The 20,625-nt window shown below is 34.8% G+C and overlaps 1 protein-coding gene across 1 annotated transcript in view; it reads right to left on the reverse strand.

The window, feature by feature from the left end:
* The window catches only part of arhgef11 (Rho guanine nucleotide exchange factor (GEF) 11), a 58,987-nt gene that overhangs the window by 21,186 nt on the left and 17,176 nt on the right, over nucleotides 1–20,625 (reverse strand). The window contains exons 17-30 of the mRNA XM_073836737.1: nucleotides 19,466–19,489; nucleotides 15,948–16,077; nucleotides 15,515–15,608; nucleotides 15,270–15,299; nucleotides 12,176–12,299; nucleotides 11,096–11,299; nucleotides 9,166–9,213; nucleotides 8,945–9,078; nucleotides 5,599–5,739; nucleotides 4,069–4,145; nucleotides 2,863–2,988; nucleotides 2,657–2,774; nucleotides 581–759; nucleotides 406–481 (exon numbers count right to left, since the gene is read on the reverse strand). Of these exons, the coding sequence (XP_073692838.1) occupies nucleotides 406–481; nucleotides 581–759; nucleotides 2,657–2,774; nucleotides 2,863–2,988; nucleotides 4,069–4,145; nucleotides 5,599–5,739; nucleotides 8,945–9,078; nucleotides 9,166–9,213; nucleotides 11,096–11,299; nucleotides 12,176–12,299; nucleotides 15,270–15,299; nucleotides 15,515–15,608; nucleotides 15,948–16,077; nucleotides 19,466–19,489 (1,505 nt within the window). The remainder of the gene's footprint in view (nucleotides 1–405; nucleotides 482–580; nucleotides 760–2,656; nucleotides 2,775–2,862; nucleotides 2,989–4,068; nucleotides 4,146–5,598; nucleotides 5,740–8,944; nucleotides 9,079–9,165; nucleotides 9,214–11,095; nucleotides 11,300–12,175; nucleotides 12,300–15,269; nucleotides 15,300–15,514; nucleotides 15,609–15,947; nucleotides 16,078–19,465; nucleotides 19,490–20,625) is intronic.

Raw genomic sequence — 20,625 nt, forward strand, 5'->3', positions numbered from 1 at the left:
CCCTTACAGAAAAAGGTAAAACAGCAATGTAGGGCGATTTTGAAGTTCGAGAAGAAAATGAGATGGGAGTTTTTTGACATACCCTAACTGTCTTGAACCAGAGTGCACAGAGCATTTGAGGTTAAAAAGGTATATAAATTGTCCATTTTTTTGTGAAAATAACTGATCGCTTCACTAGATAAGACCCTTCTTCCTCGGCTAGGATAATTTAGAGCCCTTTGAAGCTGCATTTAAACTGCATTTTAGAAGTTCAAACTCAGCCACCATAGAAGTCCACTATATGGAGAGAAATCTAAAATGTTTTCCTCAAAAACAAAATATCTTTACGACTGAAAAAAGCAAGACATGTTAAATTATCTGTACAGTTTTGTTCTGGAAGTAACCTTCTCTTTTAAACATCTTTACCGATGACTTTGTCTTTGCTGACTTTCCACGTGAGCGGCCCCTCATGGATCATCCTCTTAGTGGTGAGATCCAGATTCTGTGAGAGAGAGAGAGAGAGAAACCGACAGCATGAAGAACGATGTCAACATCATTAATGAGGCGCGTAGGACATGTGAAGGACACAAATGCCTCTTACCTTGAACTGCGCTGCGACGGGATTGGCCAGCCGCTCCAGAGGCGTCAGGTCCAGCCTGCGCTGGTATTGGCTGAGACGATGCCGGTGCTCCGTTTCCCTTACGACCTCATTAACGGCTTGCAGAATCCCACGGCATCGGGCCTGTGCGCTCTGAAGAAGCTGCAGGTCAGGAGATGCCGCTGCACACACAAATATGACATTATTCAATTTAAAACAACTGTTTTCTATGTGAATGTATGGTAAAATGTAATTAGGGGCCAAGCCTGAAGGGCTGTATGTTTTCTTATTATTTTCGTCCAATGGGAGTCTATGGCAGCCCTATGAGCGGAACATAGGAAAATTATCAAATTTGGCACACTTATAGTGATGGCCATGAATAGTGATCTGTCCAAATTTGGGGTCTCTAGAACCAACTCTATAGCGCCACCACCAGTTCAAAAATTCAACATTTAATGGGGAGACACTGAAGGCAAAAATGCATTTTTTTTTCATGCACCTATGAAGTTTTTGGGCTTTTTGGTTCTTCACAGTGTTTTTTCAGACTAGTGGAAAGAAAACACCCAAAAGACACTGTTAAGTGTTTCTTTTATAGCACTTTATCTATTTGTGTCAATAGATTTCCATTACAATGCATATTTTCAAAGGCCGTTTTCTCAAAATGATTTTTTTCTCCTACGCTGAGCCATAAATCTCCACTTCAGTAACACTTACACACACCAAAATATTAATTTGAATTTTAGTTCCTGTCTATATCCTGAAGGTTTTTACAGAGGGATTTATTCATATATGATTTGCTTGATTTTATACAACATTTTATTCCCCAAAAATAATTTTCTGAAAAGTATTTTCTGAATTATTATTACCAAAATTCCCTCTGTGAAAACCTTTGACTCTAATATGTCAAAAACATTAAACAAGAATTTTAAAACTGACTTCATTAAGGTTAGATTTTTGTACTAGAAATTTATACAAATTAGTGAATATTTCATTAAATAATGTCTCATTTGCACATTTAAACCTAACATTTTAGAAAACTTGTAATACAAAAATGTTTGCAATTATCAATGCAATCAATCACCTGGGTAAGTAAGGTGAGAACTATTAGTTAATATTTTTACCCTACTCATCTGCAGTGTCTCGCCTTAAATGGAAAGAACTCTTGTACCCCTAATTCTAGAAAAATTTAACTTAGTACACCTGATTCGTCTCCTCATGCTGATCACATTAAATAGCTTACATTAAGACTTCACCCATTACAGTAGCAGCCATTATGAAAAGCACAATATTCCACTTTTTGCTACTCCTCCTTGAAAATTGATTCAACTCTTCCCAAAATTGGCTCAGAGGCTATATCTCGGCCAAAATTTGATCAATCGAAACGAAACTTGGTAGACTTCATCAACATCATGATCTGAGGGTTGATGCCAAAGTTGAAAACAGCGCCAATTATAAGTCATAAAATACCAAAAAAATGCACATTTTGGCTTATAACTTTTGAACAGTTAGTCAGAAAATATATTGGTGTCTGCGGATTCCTTGGGTCATGCTAAATCTGAGCACATCAATTGCTAGGAACGGCTGTGAACCATGAACCAACTTGCAATATCTTTTGAACCATTTGACATATCTGCACAGGGATCATTGACACAATGCTCTGGAGGCAACTCAGAAGTTTGAAGAAAGCGCCGCCTACTGTTCCAGAGATATAACTATTTTCACAAAAGCATAACCTTTGAAAACATTGTCCAAATGATGTTGTTTAAATATCATTTCATTCCCTGGGTTATGCCGATTCGGACAACGTCTCATTTGTCATTTTCCATGAATGTGCCTGTCAGCCATACTGAAGTAAATGAAAAACAGTTCTTTTGCTACTCCTCCTACAATTTTTGTTCAATTTTGTCCAAAATCTGATCAGATGATCTTCGGACCAAGCCGCAAAGAGATGACTGAACAGATTCACTACCGTTTCTTGAGAAATGCCTCTCCAAAGTTGACGTGCCTCTGCTTGGTGATTTATGCTAGTTAGCTTGGCATGCTAATTGGTTAGCATACTAATTAGTGCGTTTTACTTACTTTCTGTGTATTTGATGATGTTGTCCAGCAGCAGTGGGTATTTGGTCAAGCGCTGCATCTCAGCCACCAGCAGATCCTTTAGCTGTAACCTGCGGCAGTGAGGACTGGTCTCACATTCCTGACGAACATCACAGTGCGTCAACACACATCCGTATTACCAATAGATGATCTGGTAAAGCACTACAGGGCTGTGATGCATGTGTTACCTGTATGAGGTGTGCGAATCGAGGGTCTTTGCGTTGTTTGCTCTTGATGAGCTCCAGTGCTTGACTTTGTTGACTGCACAAATGAGACACCTGCTCCTCAAACTGATCTCCGGCCTCTCCCTCAAACTAGGAAAAAAAACACAAATACTTTATCTTTTATATGCTTCATGAAGAAAAGCATTTTTTAAAGTAAAAGTTCAGCCAAAAATGAACATTTGCAGACAATTTCCTCTTCCTCAGGCCATCCAAAATGTAGATGAATTTGTTTCTTCATCAGATTTGAAGAAATGTAGCTTTCTTGTAGCAATGGATCCTTTGCAGTGAATAGGTGCCTTCAGAATGAGAGTCCTAACAGCTAATAAAAACACTACAATAATCCACAAGTAATCCAAACCAGTCCAGTCCACCAGTCGTAAATAATTTTTTTTGAGGAAAACATCATTTTTTTGAGGATTTCTCTCCATATAGTGGACTTCAATGGTGCCCCAGAGTTTGAACTTCCAAAACGCAGTTTCAATGCAGCTTCAAAGGGCTCTAAACAATCCCCGCTGAGGAATAAGGGACTTATCTAGCAAAATGATCGGTTTTGGAGAAGAACATGAGATGGGAGACATACCCTAACTGTCTTGAACCAGAGCACACAGAGTATGCATGTGCATGGCAGAGCTAGACAAGAAGAACATGAGGTTAAAAAGTGTATAAATTTTAATTTAAGTAAATGACTGATTGCTTCATTAGATAAGACCCTTGTTCCTCGGCTGGGGTCGTTTAGAGCCTTTTGAAGCTGCACTGAAACTGCATTTTTAACCTTCAATCCACTGAGCACCACTGACGTCCACTATATGGAGAGAAATCCTGAAATGTTTTTCCCAAAAAAACAATTTCTTTATGACTGAGGAAAAAAGACATGAGAGACTTTTAAGCAGTTTTAGGTTAAAATGATGGATTTGTTTCTTACAAACATGCATATGTTGTCCTCTCAAGTTGTTAATTGATGGACTGGAGTGGTGTGAATTACTTGGGGAATATTGTGATGTTTTTATCAGCTGTTTGGACTCTTATTCTGACGGCACCCATTCACTGCAGAGGATCCATTGGTGAGCATTCGAAATTGGTGAATCTCGAATGGCTTGAAAGTGAGTAAATTTACAGCAAATTATCATTTTAAACTTTAAAGAGTGAAAGACAGCGGACCAAGACACTCACTCTGGCCAGCATGATGTCTCCAATGCCCTGAACGATCGGCGATTCCCTGCGCTTCTTCATCGCCTCACATAAGCTCGCTGGGATAGAAAAACAATATTAGACCATAAGTATTACATTTACTTTCATGCATTTCGCAGAGCAACTTATAAAAGTGCACTTTGCACAAATTGCATTCAAAGTTCAAATTATGATTTATAGCAAATTGGCTTGTTACACAGGTTTTCAAGCCAAGCCTTATTATAACTTCCATGCTGCATGCATGCATACATATACAGCTGAGGTCAAAAACTTCCCCCTTTCAGAATCTTCAAAATATTATTATTATTTTTTTTTTACCAAAATAAGAGGGATCATGCAAAATGCACATTGTTTATGTAGTACTGGCCTGAATAAGATATTTCACATGAAATATGTTAACATATAGTCCACAAGAGAAAATAATAGTTGAATTTATAAAAATGGCCTGGTTCAAAAGTTTACATAAACTTGATTCTTAATACGGTGTTGTTACCTGAATGATCCACAGCATTTTTTTTTTTTTGTTTAGTGATAGTTGTTCATGAGTCCCTTGTTTGTCCTGAACAGTTAAACTGCCTGCTGTTCTTCAGAAAAAATCCTTAAGATCCCACAAATCCTTTGGCTTTTCAGTGTTATTGTGTATTTGAACCCTTTCCCTTCAGAAAAAATCTGCAGGTCTCACAAATTGTTAGGTTTTACAGCATTTCTGTGTATTTGAACCCTTTCCAGCAATGACTGCATGATTTTGAGATCCATCTTTTCACTCTGAGGACAACTGAGGGACTCAGCAACTATTACAGACGGTTCAAACACTCACTGATGCTCCAGAAGAAAAACCATCCATTGAGCCGGGGGTGAAAACTTTTGAACAATGGAGATGTGTCTCTTAATGCATGTTTTTTTTTCCCTTCTGGAGCATCAGTGAGTGTTTGAACCGTCTGTAATAGTTGCATATGAGTCTCTCAGTTGTCCTCAGTGTGAAAAGATGGATCTCAAAATCATGCAGTCATTGCTGGAAAGGGTTCAAATACACAGAAATGCTGTAAAACCTAACAATTTGTGAGACCTGCAGATTTTTTCTGAAGAACATCAGGCAATTTAACTGTTCAGGACAAACAAGGAAGTCATGAACAACTACCATTAAATAAAAAGAACTCCGCTGTGGATCATTCAGGTAACAACACAGTATTAAGAATCAAGTGTGTGTTAACTTTTTAACTTTTTATGAATTCAACTATATGTAAACATCTTTTACGTGAAATATCTTAATTCAGGTCAGTACTAAATAAACAATAACATGCATTTTGTATGATCCCTTTAATTTTGGTAAAATAATTACCTTTTGCAGATTCTGAAAGGGGGATGTAAACTTTTGACTTCAACTGTATATTGTACATAACATACAGTATTTAACACAAACACGAACACTGACACACAGTTGACCAATCATACACATTATATTTAAACAAAAACAACATCAGTGTTCAGAGGTAGAAATGTGTGACTTCTGACCGTGTAGTTCGCAGACCTGACGCAGGTTCAGGAAGATGCAGGACAGCTCTTCTGGACTGAGGACGCTCTGCATCTTCTGATAAAACACGTGATCCAGAACCCGCAACGTCCGCAAATGAGACACTTCTGTGGTGAACAGCTCTGCAAGACCAACAAAGCATGAGATGTCAAACTCTTGTCAAGCACATCTGAGGCTACAAAAGAAAACCACAAGACTATACATATAATCCAAAGGTTTTAATTGCTGTATTTACAAAAATATTATGGTTACGAGGACATTATGGTGTCTAACGAAAAAGCACAGACTCGTGTTATTTGCAATACACAGCGTATTTCTATCTTCTATTTATATGTGACCCTGGACCACAAAACCAGTCTTAAGTCGCTGGGGTATATTTGTAGCAATAGCCAAAAATACATTGCATGGGTCAAAATTTTTGATTTTTCTTTTATGCCAAAAATCATTAAGAAATTAAGTAAAGTTCATGTTCCATGAAGATTTTTTGTAAAATTCCTACTGTAAACATATCAAAATGTAATTTTTGGTTTGTAATATGCATTGTTAAGAACCTAATTTGGACAACTTTAAAGGTGATTTTCTCAGTCTTTTTGATTTTTTTGCATCCTCAGATTTCTGATTTCAAATAGATGTATCTCGGCCAAATATTGTCTTATCCTAACAAACCATACATCAATAGAAAGCTTATTTATTGAGCTTTCATATGATGTATAAATCTCAGTTTTGTCAAATTTAACCTTATGACTGGTTTTGTGGTCCAGGGTCACATATGTATCTGTGAATTAATTGGTATTTTATCATAATAGGATAAGACAGTAAGCACATTTGCATCCAAAGTGGCAAATGTAACTTGTATAATGTATGTTCAGAAAACAAAGTTATAAATTTAACTTATCTGAAACATTTGAATATTGCATTTATATTTAAAGGCGAGACACTGCAGGCGAATAGAGTAAAAAAAAAAAAAAACTAATAGTGTTCACCTTACTTAATTGATTGGTTACATTTATAATTGCAAACATTTTTTGTATTACAAGTTTTCAACAATGTTAGGTTTTAATATGCAAATGAGCCTCATTACGCACTAATTTGCATACATTTCTAGTGCAAAAATCTAAACACTGGATGACATTTTTTTTGACAGAGTCAATTGTTTTTACAGAAGGATTTTCGGGTGTCTCATTTTGTCACTCCATAATTCAGAAAACAGAAGAGATGAGAAAAAAATAGATGTTTTTCATTTTTGGGGGGAATAAAATGTATAAAATCAAGCAAATTATATCTGAACAAATTCCTCTGTAAAAACCTTCAGGATATAATCAGGAATGCAAATGTAAAGTTTGGTGTGTAAGTGTTACTGAAGTGGAGATTTATTGACACAAATAGATCAAGTGCTATAAAAGAAAGGCTTTTTGCTTTTCTTTTCACTATTCTGAAAAAACACTTTATGAAAAAGTAAAAATGCATGAAAAAAAAACTGTTTTTGCCTGCAGTGTCTCCCCTTAAACAAACAAACAAAAAAAAGAGAAAGTGTTCAAGAGATCAAATTTGTGTAACATATCAACAACAAAAACAAAAGCCGGGCTCCTTTTTCATTCATAATGAACGACTCGCAGCACACAGACAAATTAAAACGATATTTGACTGAATTTGCTGGTTACAGACTGGATGCATTAAAAATCAACGTTTTCAGATTTCTAACTAGGCTCCATATAAAATACACCAAGAACTATCTTTTAAGGGCCTGTGTAATTTGATCAACTCAACAGCCTCACAATTTCCTAAAAATGTTCACGTTCTTCCATTTTTACCTATAAACACACTCAAGTATGAGGCTTGAGGGCATCTGAGATCATAAATGACTTTGATTGGTATTGTTTTCACAGCTGTATCATCTTAAAACACAAACTTAATATCCCAGCTTCGGGATGATGAGCTGGGCATGTCTGGGATCGTCAGGAAGCTCATTTCTCCCGCCTGAGGAGAAACGCCGCTCATTACAGAGTCTGAGAGTCAGAGCTGACAGACGTCTGACGGATCTGATGCAACATATTCCCATCTGAGTGGAAAATAACCCTGGGTTCTCTCATATTTCACACAGTTTATGCTTCACCCTGGGCTGGTTATTAATTTGAGGAAGTCAGGTATTGAGATTTCACACAGTTAACATTATATAACATAATATCACTTGATATTAAGATGTTCAGCATGTGACAAGCACACAATGAATGCTTTTTAAACATGTTAGTCTGCTTGGTAATTATTCTACTTAGATTTTGACAAGAAAACAGGTGAACATTTATGTGAGGAATTTGCTTCAAACTGCTGAGCGCCTTTTAAACTTATAAGCGTTAAACACAGGCTTAATTAATGCAATAGTAAATAAATAAATAGTTTAAAAAATATTATTTAATTCATTTATTTAGTAGTAAATAAGCAAAAATTAGTGTTTCATTAAAAATACCACCACTACTACTAATAATAATAATTATGATTATTATTATGTTCCAAGCTCAGTAAAAGTTAAGCTGTTTTGCATTTGATTGATAAGCACGCCCATTACCAAAAATTATTTACTCACCAAAAAATAATATTAAAAAAATGTAAATAAAAAAAAGTTTCATGAAAGCATTTATAATGCAAATAAATGTAATCATTTTGATGTGTTTCTAAACTTTAAAAAAAATAATCAAAATATAAAAACACCTGAAAAGACTCTATTATTTGAGCTAAATCTGTCTTTTATTTTCCTGCATTTTTACATGTATCATGCCATGAAATTTTGGCAATTTGGTAACACTTCACAGTAAAATCCCATTGGTTGATATTAAATATCACAACAGGTCATTGTTAGTTAGCTCATGTTAACTCAGAGCCATTAAACGATTTTAAAAGATGCACTTTTCTGAATAATTAATTAGCAAATGTTATAAATTCAGCATTAATAAAAGCTTTCCAATGATTTTCTCATTAGTTCATGCTAATATAATTAACTATTCTTAACAAATAAAGTGTTACTTTATCACATTAGTCTCGTGCTAGCAAAATGTATATATTGTTTGTGTGCTTATACTGGGAAATTGCAGTAAACAAGACAATACACATGGCTTTAGAAGTGTCTAAAAATGAGTTATTGTCTGCAGCAATGCTTGTCTATTGTCTACGGTAAAGTTGTATTGCATGTGGAACATTTTTTTTTTTTTTAAAGTAAAAAAAAAAGGCAACAAAAGCAATAGCAAAATGACTGTTTTCAAACAGGTTTCCACATAGTCTGCCTGTTGTCAGACATAAGAACTGATTTTAGCGTGTTTGTGTGTAACGGTGTACCGTAGATGACGGCCTGCCGGTCGATCTCTCGCGAGGTGAGTGACGCCAGTATATGTGGCTCCACTGTCTCCTGCCAGTTCTGCGAGTCGATCACGTCCTCGTCTGGTAACAGAGGCAATGGAGGGTCTACAAACCTACAGATGGACAGCAGAGAGTGAGACAGACGAACAGAGACAAAACAGAGCGTGCTGCGGCCCTGAGCGAGAGCTGAAGTTCGTCACCTGCGCTGAGAGCGAGGCGTGTACGGCGGCGTCTGGTTCTCCAGTGATCTGAAATAATGATAAATAAATAAAGTTACAATCTCAAAACGTATTTAAACTATTTTTATTCATACATTTATTTCTGGATACCGAATGGAAACTAAAATAGTGCTCTGCTATCTAAAAAAGGGCACTGAACCATTGGTAAAATAGTAAATGTATTCATATTAATTATATATTGAGCATTAAAGTTAGTAAAAGCAACTTAAACATTTAAAAATATCAGTAAATGGTGAAATTTACACACTAACAAGGAACGATACTTCTTTTCTACAGCTTTTACCAATCTTAGTTAATGCTACAAATGAACTCTTGTGTTCAAGTCAAGCAAAAGATGGCCATCTTTAAACATCTACACAAAGGCCATAGCATTGAAATGACATTATATGGATATTGTATACATATGTATACGCTTACATTTTAGCTGCTTCTATTCTAGAACATTTAATGAATATCTAATCAAAATAAACCATTTTAGTCACACACCAGGAAAAAGCATAGCGTCAAGGTTTGCTGGTTTTAGCTGGTGGTCTCCCAGTCTGACCACACTGCAAAAATACTTTTCTTAACTGATTTTTTGTCTCGTTTCCAGCCAAAATATCTAAAAGTACTTAAATCAAGAAGGATTTTCTAGACGAGCAAAAATGTATTTCTTATTTTCAGAAAAAGCAAGTCAAAATTAAGTGAGTTTTTGCTTAGAACAACTAAAACAATCTGCCAGTTGGGGTAAGCAAAAAAAATATTACTTCAAACAGAAAACAAGGTTATTTTTCTCACACCATTGGCAGATTATTTTGCTAGTTTCAAGCAAAAACGAACTTCATTGAGTATTTTCTCTGAAATCAAGACAATAATTTGCATACGTCTAAAAATCCTTTATGATTTAAGAATTTTTAGATATTTTGGCTGGAAACAAGACAAAAAATACAAATAAGAAAAGTATTTTTTGCAGTGCATGCTGGGAAAGTGGCCAAAACCCCTCTAAAACCAGCCTGCTGACCAGCTATGACCAGCTAAAAAAAGGACCAATCAGCCTAGGCTGGTTTTGGCTGTTTTTTCAGCAGGGATAGCTTTCGACATGACTTTACTAGAGCCACAGCAAGGAATTATTTTGCTAAAAAAAGCACAATACACACAATCTTCCAGCCCTTTATGTACATTTACATTGATTTGGCACAGATATGATGCATTTAATGTAAAACTGTGGGAATGGCGCTTTCAGAATAAACAGTGTGCTTTCTCAAGTCAATAGCTTTAAACATGCAACTTGCTAGATAAAAAATGCATGGTAACACTTTAGAATAGGGAACACTTATTCACTATTAACTATGACTTTTTCCTCAATAAATTCCTAGTTTGCTGCTTATTAATATTTAGTTAGGTAGTTGTTAAGTTTAGGTATTGGGTAGGATTAGGGATGTAGAATAAGGTCAGGTAGAATAATGCATTAATATGTGCTTAATTAGTACTAATAAATGGCTAATATTATATTAATATGCATGCTAATAAGCAACTAGTAAGTTACCAAATGCATAATGTGATCAGCTAGATTTAAACAAATGCAAATAGATGGTAAGAATCCTCACATTAAACATTTGGGTTGAATTTGCATGTTTTGCTCACATGGTTTTAATCTCTTGAGGTGTGGCTCAAGTTCTCATCCTCTCAGCCTTTATAGCAAACATATGCTGTCGTTTCGCATCTAGTCCAAGTAACTAGAGGCCGCTCTCATACTGTTTAATGACAGAGGAGCTTCTCAGACGATTCAGCAACGGACGCAACCCGGAAAAACTATCGGCTAGGATTTTTGCTGATAACCGATATTTCCACCGATTAATCTGCAAAACCGATAAATCGGTCGAGCTCTAGTCACGTGTCGGTGTATCTGTACCGTGCCGAGCTGCTGGACGCTGAAGACGAGGCGCTGTGATGTAATGGTCTCAGTCCCGGGCCGTCCCTCTCGTCGCAGTCCTCCATGTCCACATCGCTCCGAGAGCGAGGTACAGACTCCGCCCCTGCCCCGCCTCCTCGCCGACGCCCCTCCCCCTGAGCTTTCAAAGACTCGCTGCGAGCCAAACGCACCGATATGGTCGGACTGAGGAAGAAAGAAAAAAACAAAAAGAATTAACATCAAATAATTACATTTGAAATGCATCTTGAGAACCATCTAAAATATCCCAATAAGAAATATGTGATTATTGCTGAGACTTGCGTACATTTTAGACACCATATTGGCTGTTTTTCCCAAAAAAAATCATTCCAAACACAGCCTCAGCACTGTTTTGCATTTGATTCCTGAATGAATCAACCGTTTAAATGATTCGGTTCAATCGCAATGACTCACTTATTAACAGTGACTAAAAGTGACTAAAGTATCTTTTCATTTTTAAAATAGTTTCAAATATCAGTATTCAACATTTTGTGTTTAAAATATCACAACATTATTTATGCATTTGCAACGGCAGGTTAAAGCATTCCATGTTCCTCTGGGCTTTATTAGACAGTGTGTAAATACTCTAAATGACACTTTAGATGCAACTTCTGCACTGCAAAGATGAATTTTGTTGACACTGACTTCATTTGTTTGGTAACAACCTAAATGTACGATTATTATAATTGACTGATTAAATGTAAGAATTTCACTCAAAAGAAGATGCACACTTTAAAAAAAAAATGGATTTGTAAAAGGTAAAAATCAACTTAAACTTATTGGAAAATATAAATTTTCAATCACTGCAGTGAACTGGCCACACAGAATATGAAGAATATCAAAGAACTCAGGAATCAGTTATCCACGCACAAATGGCCGGTAAATAAAAAAAATAGTAGCCAAATTGGTTGGTGAGTGAAACCGTTAATTTCAATCCCTGCTGACACGTAAATGCATATATAAGATGTGCTACAGTATAGGATATTTTGTTTATGAACATAATTTGAATGTTTAAGAAACACATTTGGAAAACACACTAACCTGTCCATGCTGTCTTCTCCGAAGCTGCTGGAAGACAATCCCTGTCCCTCAATATCACCGTCTTCAATGGAGTTTGAATTATTCTCAAACTGCTGAATGATGTTTCTCACGCTGCCGGGACGAACTACAGATGAAAACCAAGACCAGACGTCAATATTCCTGCTCCAGCTTTCCATAAAAAGTAAGTACATTTAAAAAAAGTATATTTAGAATTCAAAAATACTACTACTATGGTAAAGCATCCTTGAGCTTCTGTATCATTATAAAATAATACATGGTTTCTGCAGATTTTATGTAGGTAAATGTACAACTTTTTAAGACCAAATAAATACATTTTAGGGAATAAACTGAACGTTTCAAAAAGGTCTTTTAATATGGAACCTTCAACACATCTCCATTAATTTTTAAATTCAATTAAAAACTTTCTAAATATTCTTAAATCAATTTGATTCTTAAAACTGTTAAGCAAAATGAAATTTCTGAAAATTCTTGTTTAATTTTTTGGACATTTTAGAGTCAATTGTTTTTACAGAAGGACTTTTGGGTATCTAATTTCGTCAAAACATAATAAAAAAAACTTAGAACAAAAAAACAATGAAACAGTGAGAATCTTATTTTTTTTTACCATTTTTGGGAAATAAAGTGTATACAATCAAGTAAATTATATATGGACAAATCACTCTATAAAAAACTTTATAGGAACAAAAATGTCAAGTTTGGTGTGTGTAAGTGCTACTGAAGTGGAGATTTATGGCTCAGTCTAGGAGAAAAAAACTCATTTTGAGAAAACGGCCTTTAAAAATATGCATTGTAATTGAAATCTAATGAAACAAATAGATAAAGTGCTACAAAAGAAACACTTCACAGTGTCTTTTTGATGTTTTCTTTCTACAAAAACACTTTATGAAACACTAAAAAGTCTAAAAGTCTAAAACTTGACAGGTGCATGAAAAAAAAAAACTGTTTTTTGCCAGTTTTTTCCCCTTAAGGCCTTAATTTGTGAATTAAGACTTTTAAAGACCTTTTTTAAGGCCTGCAGAAACTGTATACATATATAAATTGCAAAAGTTGATTTAAAATCTATAAACATTACATTTGATTATTAGGAATGTGATATTGATTTTATACAGTTCAATAAACAATAAGAGACTTTCGTACATTTTAGACACCATATTGGCTGTTTTTGCTCTATTTTGCCAACAAAATCATTCCAAACACAGCCACAGCTCTGTTTTGCATCTGATTCCTGAATGAATCAACCGTTTAAATGATTCGGTTCAATCGCAATGACTCACTTATTAACAGTGACTAAAGTATCTTTTCATTTTGAAAATAATTTCAAATATCAGTATTCAACGTTTTATGTTTAAAATATCAAAACATTGTTTATGCATTTGTTTATAATTTGTGAATTAAGACTTTTAAAGACTGACTTTTAAAGAACTGTGTATACATATAAAAAAATTGCAAAAATAGATTAAAAATCTATAAACACAAATAATAAAATACATGAAACTAAATAATATTATGTTTTAGGGCTGTCAAAAATAACGCGTTAACGGCGTTAATTATTTTGTTGTTGTTAATTACGTCAAATTTTTTAACGCATTTCACGCATGCGCAGAGTGACGAATTATTTGTCAGGAAAGTGGTTGGGGAGCTAGAGGCGAGATGGAGCAAGGTGAGCCTATGGACGGATTCAAATATAAAAAGAATGATGATGGTACAGTTAACAAGTACAAGCCTGGCCGACAGCCCCTCTGCAACTGGAGTGGTTAGCCAAGCTTAGGCCTGGTTCTACTGGGGTAGACGTGCTATATACCCTCAAACGAAAGCAAACCAATTGAAGATCTGGCAAACAATCCAGCGTTGTTCATCTCCTGACTAAGTGTAGACGCGATGTAAATAAAAGATTCATTGTGTAGTTTAGAAAGCTTTATTGATTATAACGGAACGTTGTGAGATCTCTATGAACTAAGATTTGTGACGCTTTTAGTGATAATAAAGGGAGCGCGCTTTGCACTTTCCATGCCATAATCCATTCAGAATTTGTATGAAACTTTCGTTTTTCTTATGTTTTGGGAATTAAATCTGCATAGTTGTGCTGGGTTCATTCTCCAAAGAGCGGTGACTGACACAGTGACAGAGTGGAGAGTGGAAGATACATAAAGCCGCTTTGCAGGTCATCGAGGCACCAGCTCAATCATTTGCATTTTTTCAGCGGAAGCAATTTAAAATTATCCGTCATTTTTGCTCACAAAGGAAAAAGTAATACACCAAAAAACTTTGCAGTGTTTTTATAAAATAAAGAAAACAAAAATGATGTGCTTTCTGTCGTCTCGTTCTTGAACAGGAGTGCTTACAAAAATAAAGCTAAATGCATGCCTCACAGACATGATAAACATATCTATAGAAAGTTTTAAATTATTACTTAACGAAATAAAACAAATCGAAAACAAAAACTTGTTTAATATGTAATCCTTAACAATAAATTTCTCTCTCAAGGCACGTCTAAAAATGAGATTGCAGGATCTTTTTGACATTGACTCACATTGAATACACTTTATTAATAAATAATTCAGATATGTCATTACTCTTTCCCCGACACATTTATTATTTATTTTTGCCGGTATTTTGTGGCAAGTTTCAGCCTACTGCGTGCGATTGAACGCGGATCTCTTCCAGTTGCGCCATCCGAGCCGTTGTCGAAAGTAAAAGCGAAAGTCTTGTGCTGTTTCCACCAACGCGACATAATTGATGGATGTCTAAAATATAAAAAATAAGGAGTAGCCTAAAACAGGCCCGATGCGGGCCCTGGCATAATATGAAAATGTGAAAATTATGTATCTGTGTCCTGTTATTTATATTTTGGTATGCATTTCAGAAAAAAAAAATGGTGAATAAAATTCAGGTGTCGTTGCAAATAGTGATTAATCATGATTAATCCACTGAAAAGTCTGATTAATCTGATTAAAAATTTTAATCATTTATGTTTATGATTATTATTAAATATTATTATAATACTAAAAGTGATTTGACCAGGTCTGTAAAAGTATCTAAAACAAATGAAAATGGCAAATAAAAGGATGTGTACCTTCAGTGGGGGACAAAGGAACATGGAACGCTGTAGAAATGAAAAAACAAACATGAAAAAACAATGCAAACAATGAGAAAATGAACAGAAAATGACACAAGCAGCATCTCAAACTAAAGCTTTAAAGAAAACGTGATTTAAAATAAACCCTGAATGACTGACAGACTCAAACACGAGCTTGAACAACTGAAACAGCAGCGAGTGTGTGTGTGTGTGTGTGTGTGTGTGTGTGTGTTTTTTTTTACTGGAATGGGCCGTGCTTCTGGGTTTGCCGATATACTTCAGGATGGGATTTCGTTTCTTGTCATCTCCATCCTTCTCTCGTTTCGTGCTGCTTAGCTGTACATGAACATATGAAACACATTATGAGTACATGGTAAGATCTATACCGCACTACAAAGCAAAAAGGCAGTAACTACGCCGAGTGCAGAACTGAGAAAAATGACTTCAAAGTTATCCTGTCATCCAGCCTGTAATCCAATTACTGTACAAACGACTACCATTTTTCTACAAAACGACACACATTTGAGATGAGATATTTTGTCACATAACAAAGGATGCCTTGAATGTCATGAAAATGATAACTCATTTTTGACCAAATATGCAGTTACTGCCTTTTTGCTTTGTAGGGCAGTATAGATGTCCTTCAGTATATTACAAAATACATCTCACATTTACCTTTTTCGATTTAGGAAAGAACAGAAGCCACTTTTCCTTCTCGGACATCAAACCAGGAAACACTTTGGAGTCTCTGAGCTTAATGCCCGAGTGTCTGAGATACAGATGAACCGCAGACGCTAGCGGAGAACTGACAGGAGAATGTGTGTCAAAGTTACGTCATTTAATACATGTTAGCACATAAATCACTGCTAGCTAGGGGTGCTCCGATTGATCTACGATGGCTACGATCACTATCAGCCAATAATCGCTTTGGGATGTTTGATCGGCGGTCTCTAAAAAGGCCGATCCCATAAACCGATCTAAAGCTGACGACGCGTCTGCCATGAGAGGTTTGGCTCAGTCTCTGTCCGGTGCGGGTAAAACAATTATAATGCTGAAAGTGAGGTACAACTCATATTTTTTAGTTAAAGGAGTAGTTCACTTTCAGAACAAGAATTTACAGATAATGTACTCACCCCCTCGTCATCCAAGATGTCCTTGTCTGTCTTTCTTCAGTCGTAAAGAAATGTTTTTTGAGGAAAACATTTCAGGATTTCTCTCCATATAATGGACTTCTATGGTGCCCCTGAGTTTGAACTTCCAAAATGCTGTTTAAAAGGGCCCTAAATGATCCCAGCTGAGGAAGAAGGGTCTTATCGAATGAAACGATCGGTTATTTTCTAAAAACATTTACAACTTATATACTTTTAAATCACAAACGCTCGTCTTGCCGAGCGAGACAAGACGAGCATTTGAGGTTAAAACGTATATAAATTGTAATTATTATTATTATTTTTTTTAAAAACCCATCGTTTTGCTAGATAAGACCCTTTTTTCCTCAGCTGGGATCGCTTAGAGTCCTTTGAAGCTGCATTGTAGAAGTTCAAACTCGGGGGCACCATAGAAGTCCATTATATGGAGAGAAATCCTGAAATGTTTTCCTCAAAAAACAATTTCCTTACGAATGAAGAAAGAAAGACACTGGGGTGAGTACATTATCTGAACATTTTTGTTCTGAATAGGGGTGTAAATCGGAGCCTTCAAGACGATTCGATACGATACCGATTTCTTAAGCCAACGATTCGATTATTTTCGATACTTCAGAATTCCCTGTGATACGATGCGATTCGATTCAATACTAGATATTTTTACATGATATCTATTAAGTTTCAAATAAATCAACAAAAATAGTAAATAATTTGCCTTTTATTGAGAATACAGAAACAGTATTCTATTCACATAATGTGTATGTTACACTAAAGCAGTTGTGCTCAATGCACTGCAAATAGAACAGCAAATATAAGTTACTGCATCTACAAAGTGCAATCAGATCAATTGTAATAATAATAATAAAAAAAAGGCTAATGCTTATAGTGCAGGTCTACTATGGCCAATTAGCCTATTCACTGTTTTAAAAAGTTTCATTTAAACAAAATTGGTTACATTTTGAAAATACAATTTGCATCTTATTAAGAGGTAATGGTCACACATCCTCTGCAGTAGATGAACTGCAAATAGAATACTACTCAACAAAATCAGTTCAAAATCATCGCTCTTGAAAGTCAGACAACAACATGAGGTCTGTGAACATGAACAACATCATAGATGGACAGGACTGTGAAATGAAAGTAACACGTGTGAAGTAGAAGACAATAATGAGGTTAGCGCCACCAGCAGCTCAGGAGTAGGTAGTACGATCACGTCGGAGCCATAGACAGTAAAAGAAAGGTCGGAACGGATTCTAAAAATAGACAAGTGAACAAACAGGCGGCAAAATAAACACATTAATCGATACTCTTGCGGACGAATCGATGCATTGAATCGGCGGCTGCATAATCGATGCATCGATACGAATCGATTAATATTTACACCCCTAGTTCTGAAAGTGAACTACTCCTTTAAATAACTTATAAAATAATTTGAAAACCTTATATGAGAAGTCATTTCACAGTTTTTGTCTTTCAAAGTGTGCAAATGACTTCCAAATCAGCACATTGTGTCTGACTATAAACGAGCTGCACGCTGCACAGTTGACATAAGAATTGTTACTTGAACATTAGAGGCAATGTCGCATCGTTGCTAAAGTTTACACATTGCTCATGTTAACGGATTAAAGCGTTTAAGCTGCACACAGTTGCGGTCTGGCAGTGCGTTTCAGGAGAGGTTCGTCTGCAGCAGAGCAGAGATCGTTTCTGCACAGAATTAAAGTGACAGCGCATTGCTTGTGGTGAATATAAACAAGGAATGACACGAAAATGTCATAACTGCACCATAAATGCATGTAATTAAACTCTACTGCGTTTCACAGTCAACATATATGGGTTTTTGGCTAGGTTTAAAGGAAAAGAGCATTTTTAGATAAACAAGGCAATAATATATGTTCTTTATTAACAACAGGATTGCTTGTAATCAAGATTTTAAATGCAAAAAAAGGCAGTAGAACTGATTGTTTTCTGTCAAAAGTCATTTGTAATTTAATGTTTGTGACAGCCGAAGCAGTTTAAATGTTTTGCCACTTGCTTGAGCAACTTAATATACAAATCTAGAAGTAAACGCAAAAGTAAAAAGCACTGAATGATGTGTTGCTTGTATGTATTGTGTTTAAACTCGTCTTTGAAAGATGACTGTACTGTGTGAAAAAACTAATTACAATGCTGAAAAAGCATTTTCAATAATGTTTGGATTTGAAATCAAAATAATGGGTAAAAGTGTTGCACATAAAAAGCACAATTCAAAAAAATTTAAAAAATAATGAGTTACACTTTACAATAAGGTTCATTAGTTAACCACATTAGATAGCATAAACTAATAATGAACTGGACTTATACAGCATTTATTAATCTTTATGTTAATTTCAACATTTACTAATACAATTTTAAAATCTTGTTAAAGGATAACTATTGCCAAAATGCAACCTGGGCTGTTTTTTTTTTTTGCATAATTAGGACAAACGAGCCGATTTTGAGCATTGACCACAAAACGAATCACGGTCAATCTCAAAAACGGCTCGTTTGTCCTAATTATGCTTTTAGATATAAGTTTGTCTCGTTTACAGTTAAAAAAAAAAAAAACAGCCCAGGTTGCATTTTGGCAATAGTTATCTTTTAACATTAGTTAATGCAGCGTGAACTAACATGAACAACTGTATTTTCGATAACTAACGTTAATGAAGATTAGTAAATACACTAACTTCACTATTGCTCATGGTGAGTTCATGTTAGTTAGTACATTAACTAATGTTTAATTAATGAACCTTATTGTAAAGTGTTACCATAATAATGCACTGCATGATCAGACATTTAGGTGAGATAAATATATATTTTTGAAAAATATCTAAAAATGCTCCGCTCCAACCCTCAAATTAAAAAAAAAAAAAAAAAACTGATTAAATGCCTAAAAATCCTGATTGGAAATAATTATAAGTGATGAAAAGAAGGCTTTAAAAAGATTGGTATCTGTGATCGGAAATCGGTAATTGGCCTCAAAAATCCTGATCGGAGCACCTCTACTGCTAGCAATATAATAAAGGTTCGTACCTCCTATCCTCCTCATGTTTTGACCTGTAAGGAAAGAAAACTCACATTAGCTTGACTGTATTCACACAAACACGCACCTGAAGTGTCAAACAAAACCTCTTTTGAGTAAAATCGCAGCGGTTTGGTGTGATTTGCGAGGGACTCCTCTTGCTGTGTGTACAGCTGTCATGTGACGTCTCCTGCGTCTGTGGGTCACATGAGCAGCTCTGCGGCGAGGTGTGTCGCGTACGCGAGACCTTTGTAACGCATTCAAGCTTGTTTTCATTTTATTTCTGAGTCATCTGACCAGTCACTGTAGAAACTAACTGCTGTACATGAGGCTGTTATGCAGGACTCTATATAAAGCTGTTTTTAGAGTATATTTCATCCATTGATTCTAAAGCTTTTTAACCAAAGATGTAAAATCATCAGGGGAAAGCAAGGACAGAAAATGTGTCCCTTTTCTTGCCCTCCCCAGCAATATTTTCTTAATGTAATTTTAAATATTTAAAATGGGCAATTAGCCAATAAATCTGTAATAATACAATTATAGACTAATTTTTTTATTGTATATACTTATTTTACAGTGCAACATTATAACAATAGTAATACATTTCCTAATGTGATTATTTAAATATCTAGAAAGTAATAATTACAATAACAACAACAATAACATAATACTAAAACAATTATCTCAATAATTATTATATAATAAATAAGTAATATCATTAATCATTAAGTTAAAAAAATAAACCAATAACCGAATGTATTACTATTGTAATAGTACTATTATACTGTAATATTTTATTGTAAATTATTATTATTAATGATACTCATTTTATAATGCAACAGTATCTTTATAATAGTAATAGATTTCTTTATTGTTATTATAAAATTTGAGTATTTAATAATAATAATAATAATAATAAAATAATAGCAACCACATAATACCAATAATTATTATACTATTATCATATAATAAATAAATAAATAATATAAGTATTATCATTAAGCTATATATAATATTTTATTGTGCAAAATTTATTAATAATAATACTATTTTTATAATGCAACAGTACTGTTACAATATTAATACATTTCTTAATATAATAATAATGCATTTCTATAAAAAACCATTATTTTATATATATATATATATATATATATATATATATATATAT

This window comes from Garra rufa, chromosome 3, assembly GCF_049309525.1.
Source record: "Garra rufa chromosome 3, GarRuf1.0, whole genome shotgun sequence".
Classification (NCBI taxonomy): Eukaryota; Metazoa; Chordata; class Actinopteri; order Cypriniformes; family Cyprinidae; genus Garra; species Garra rufa.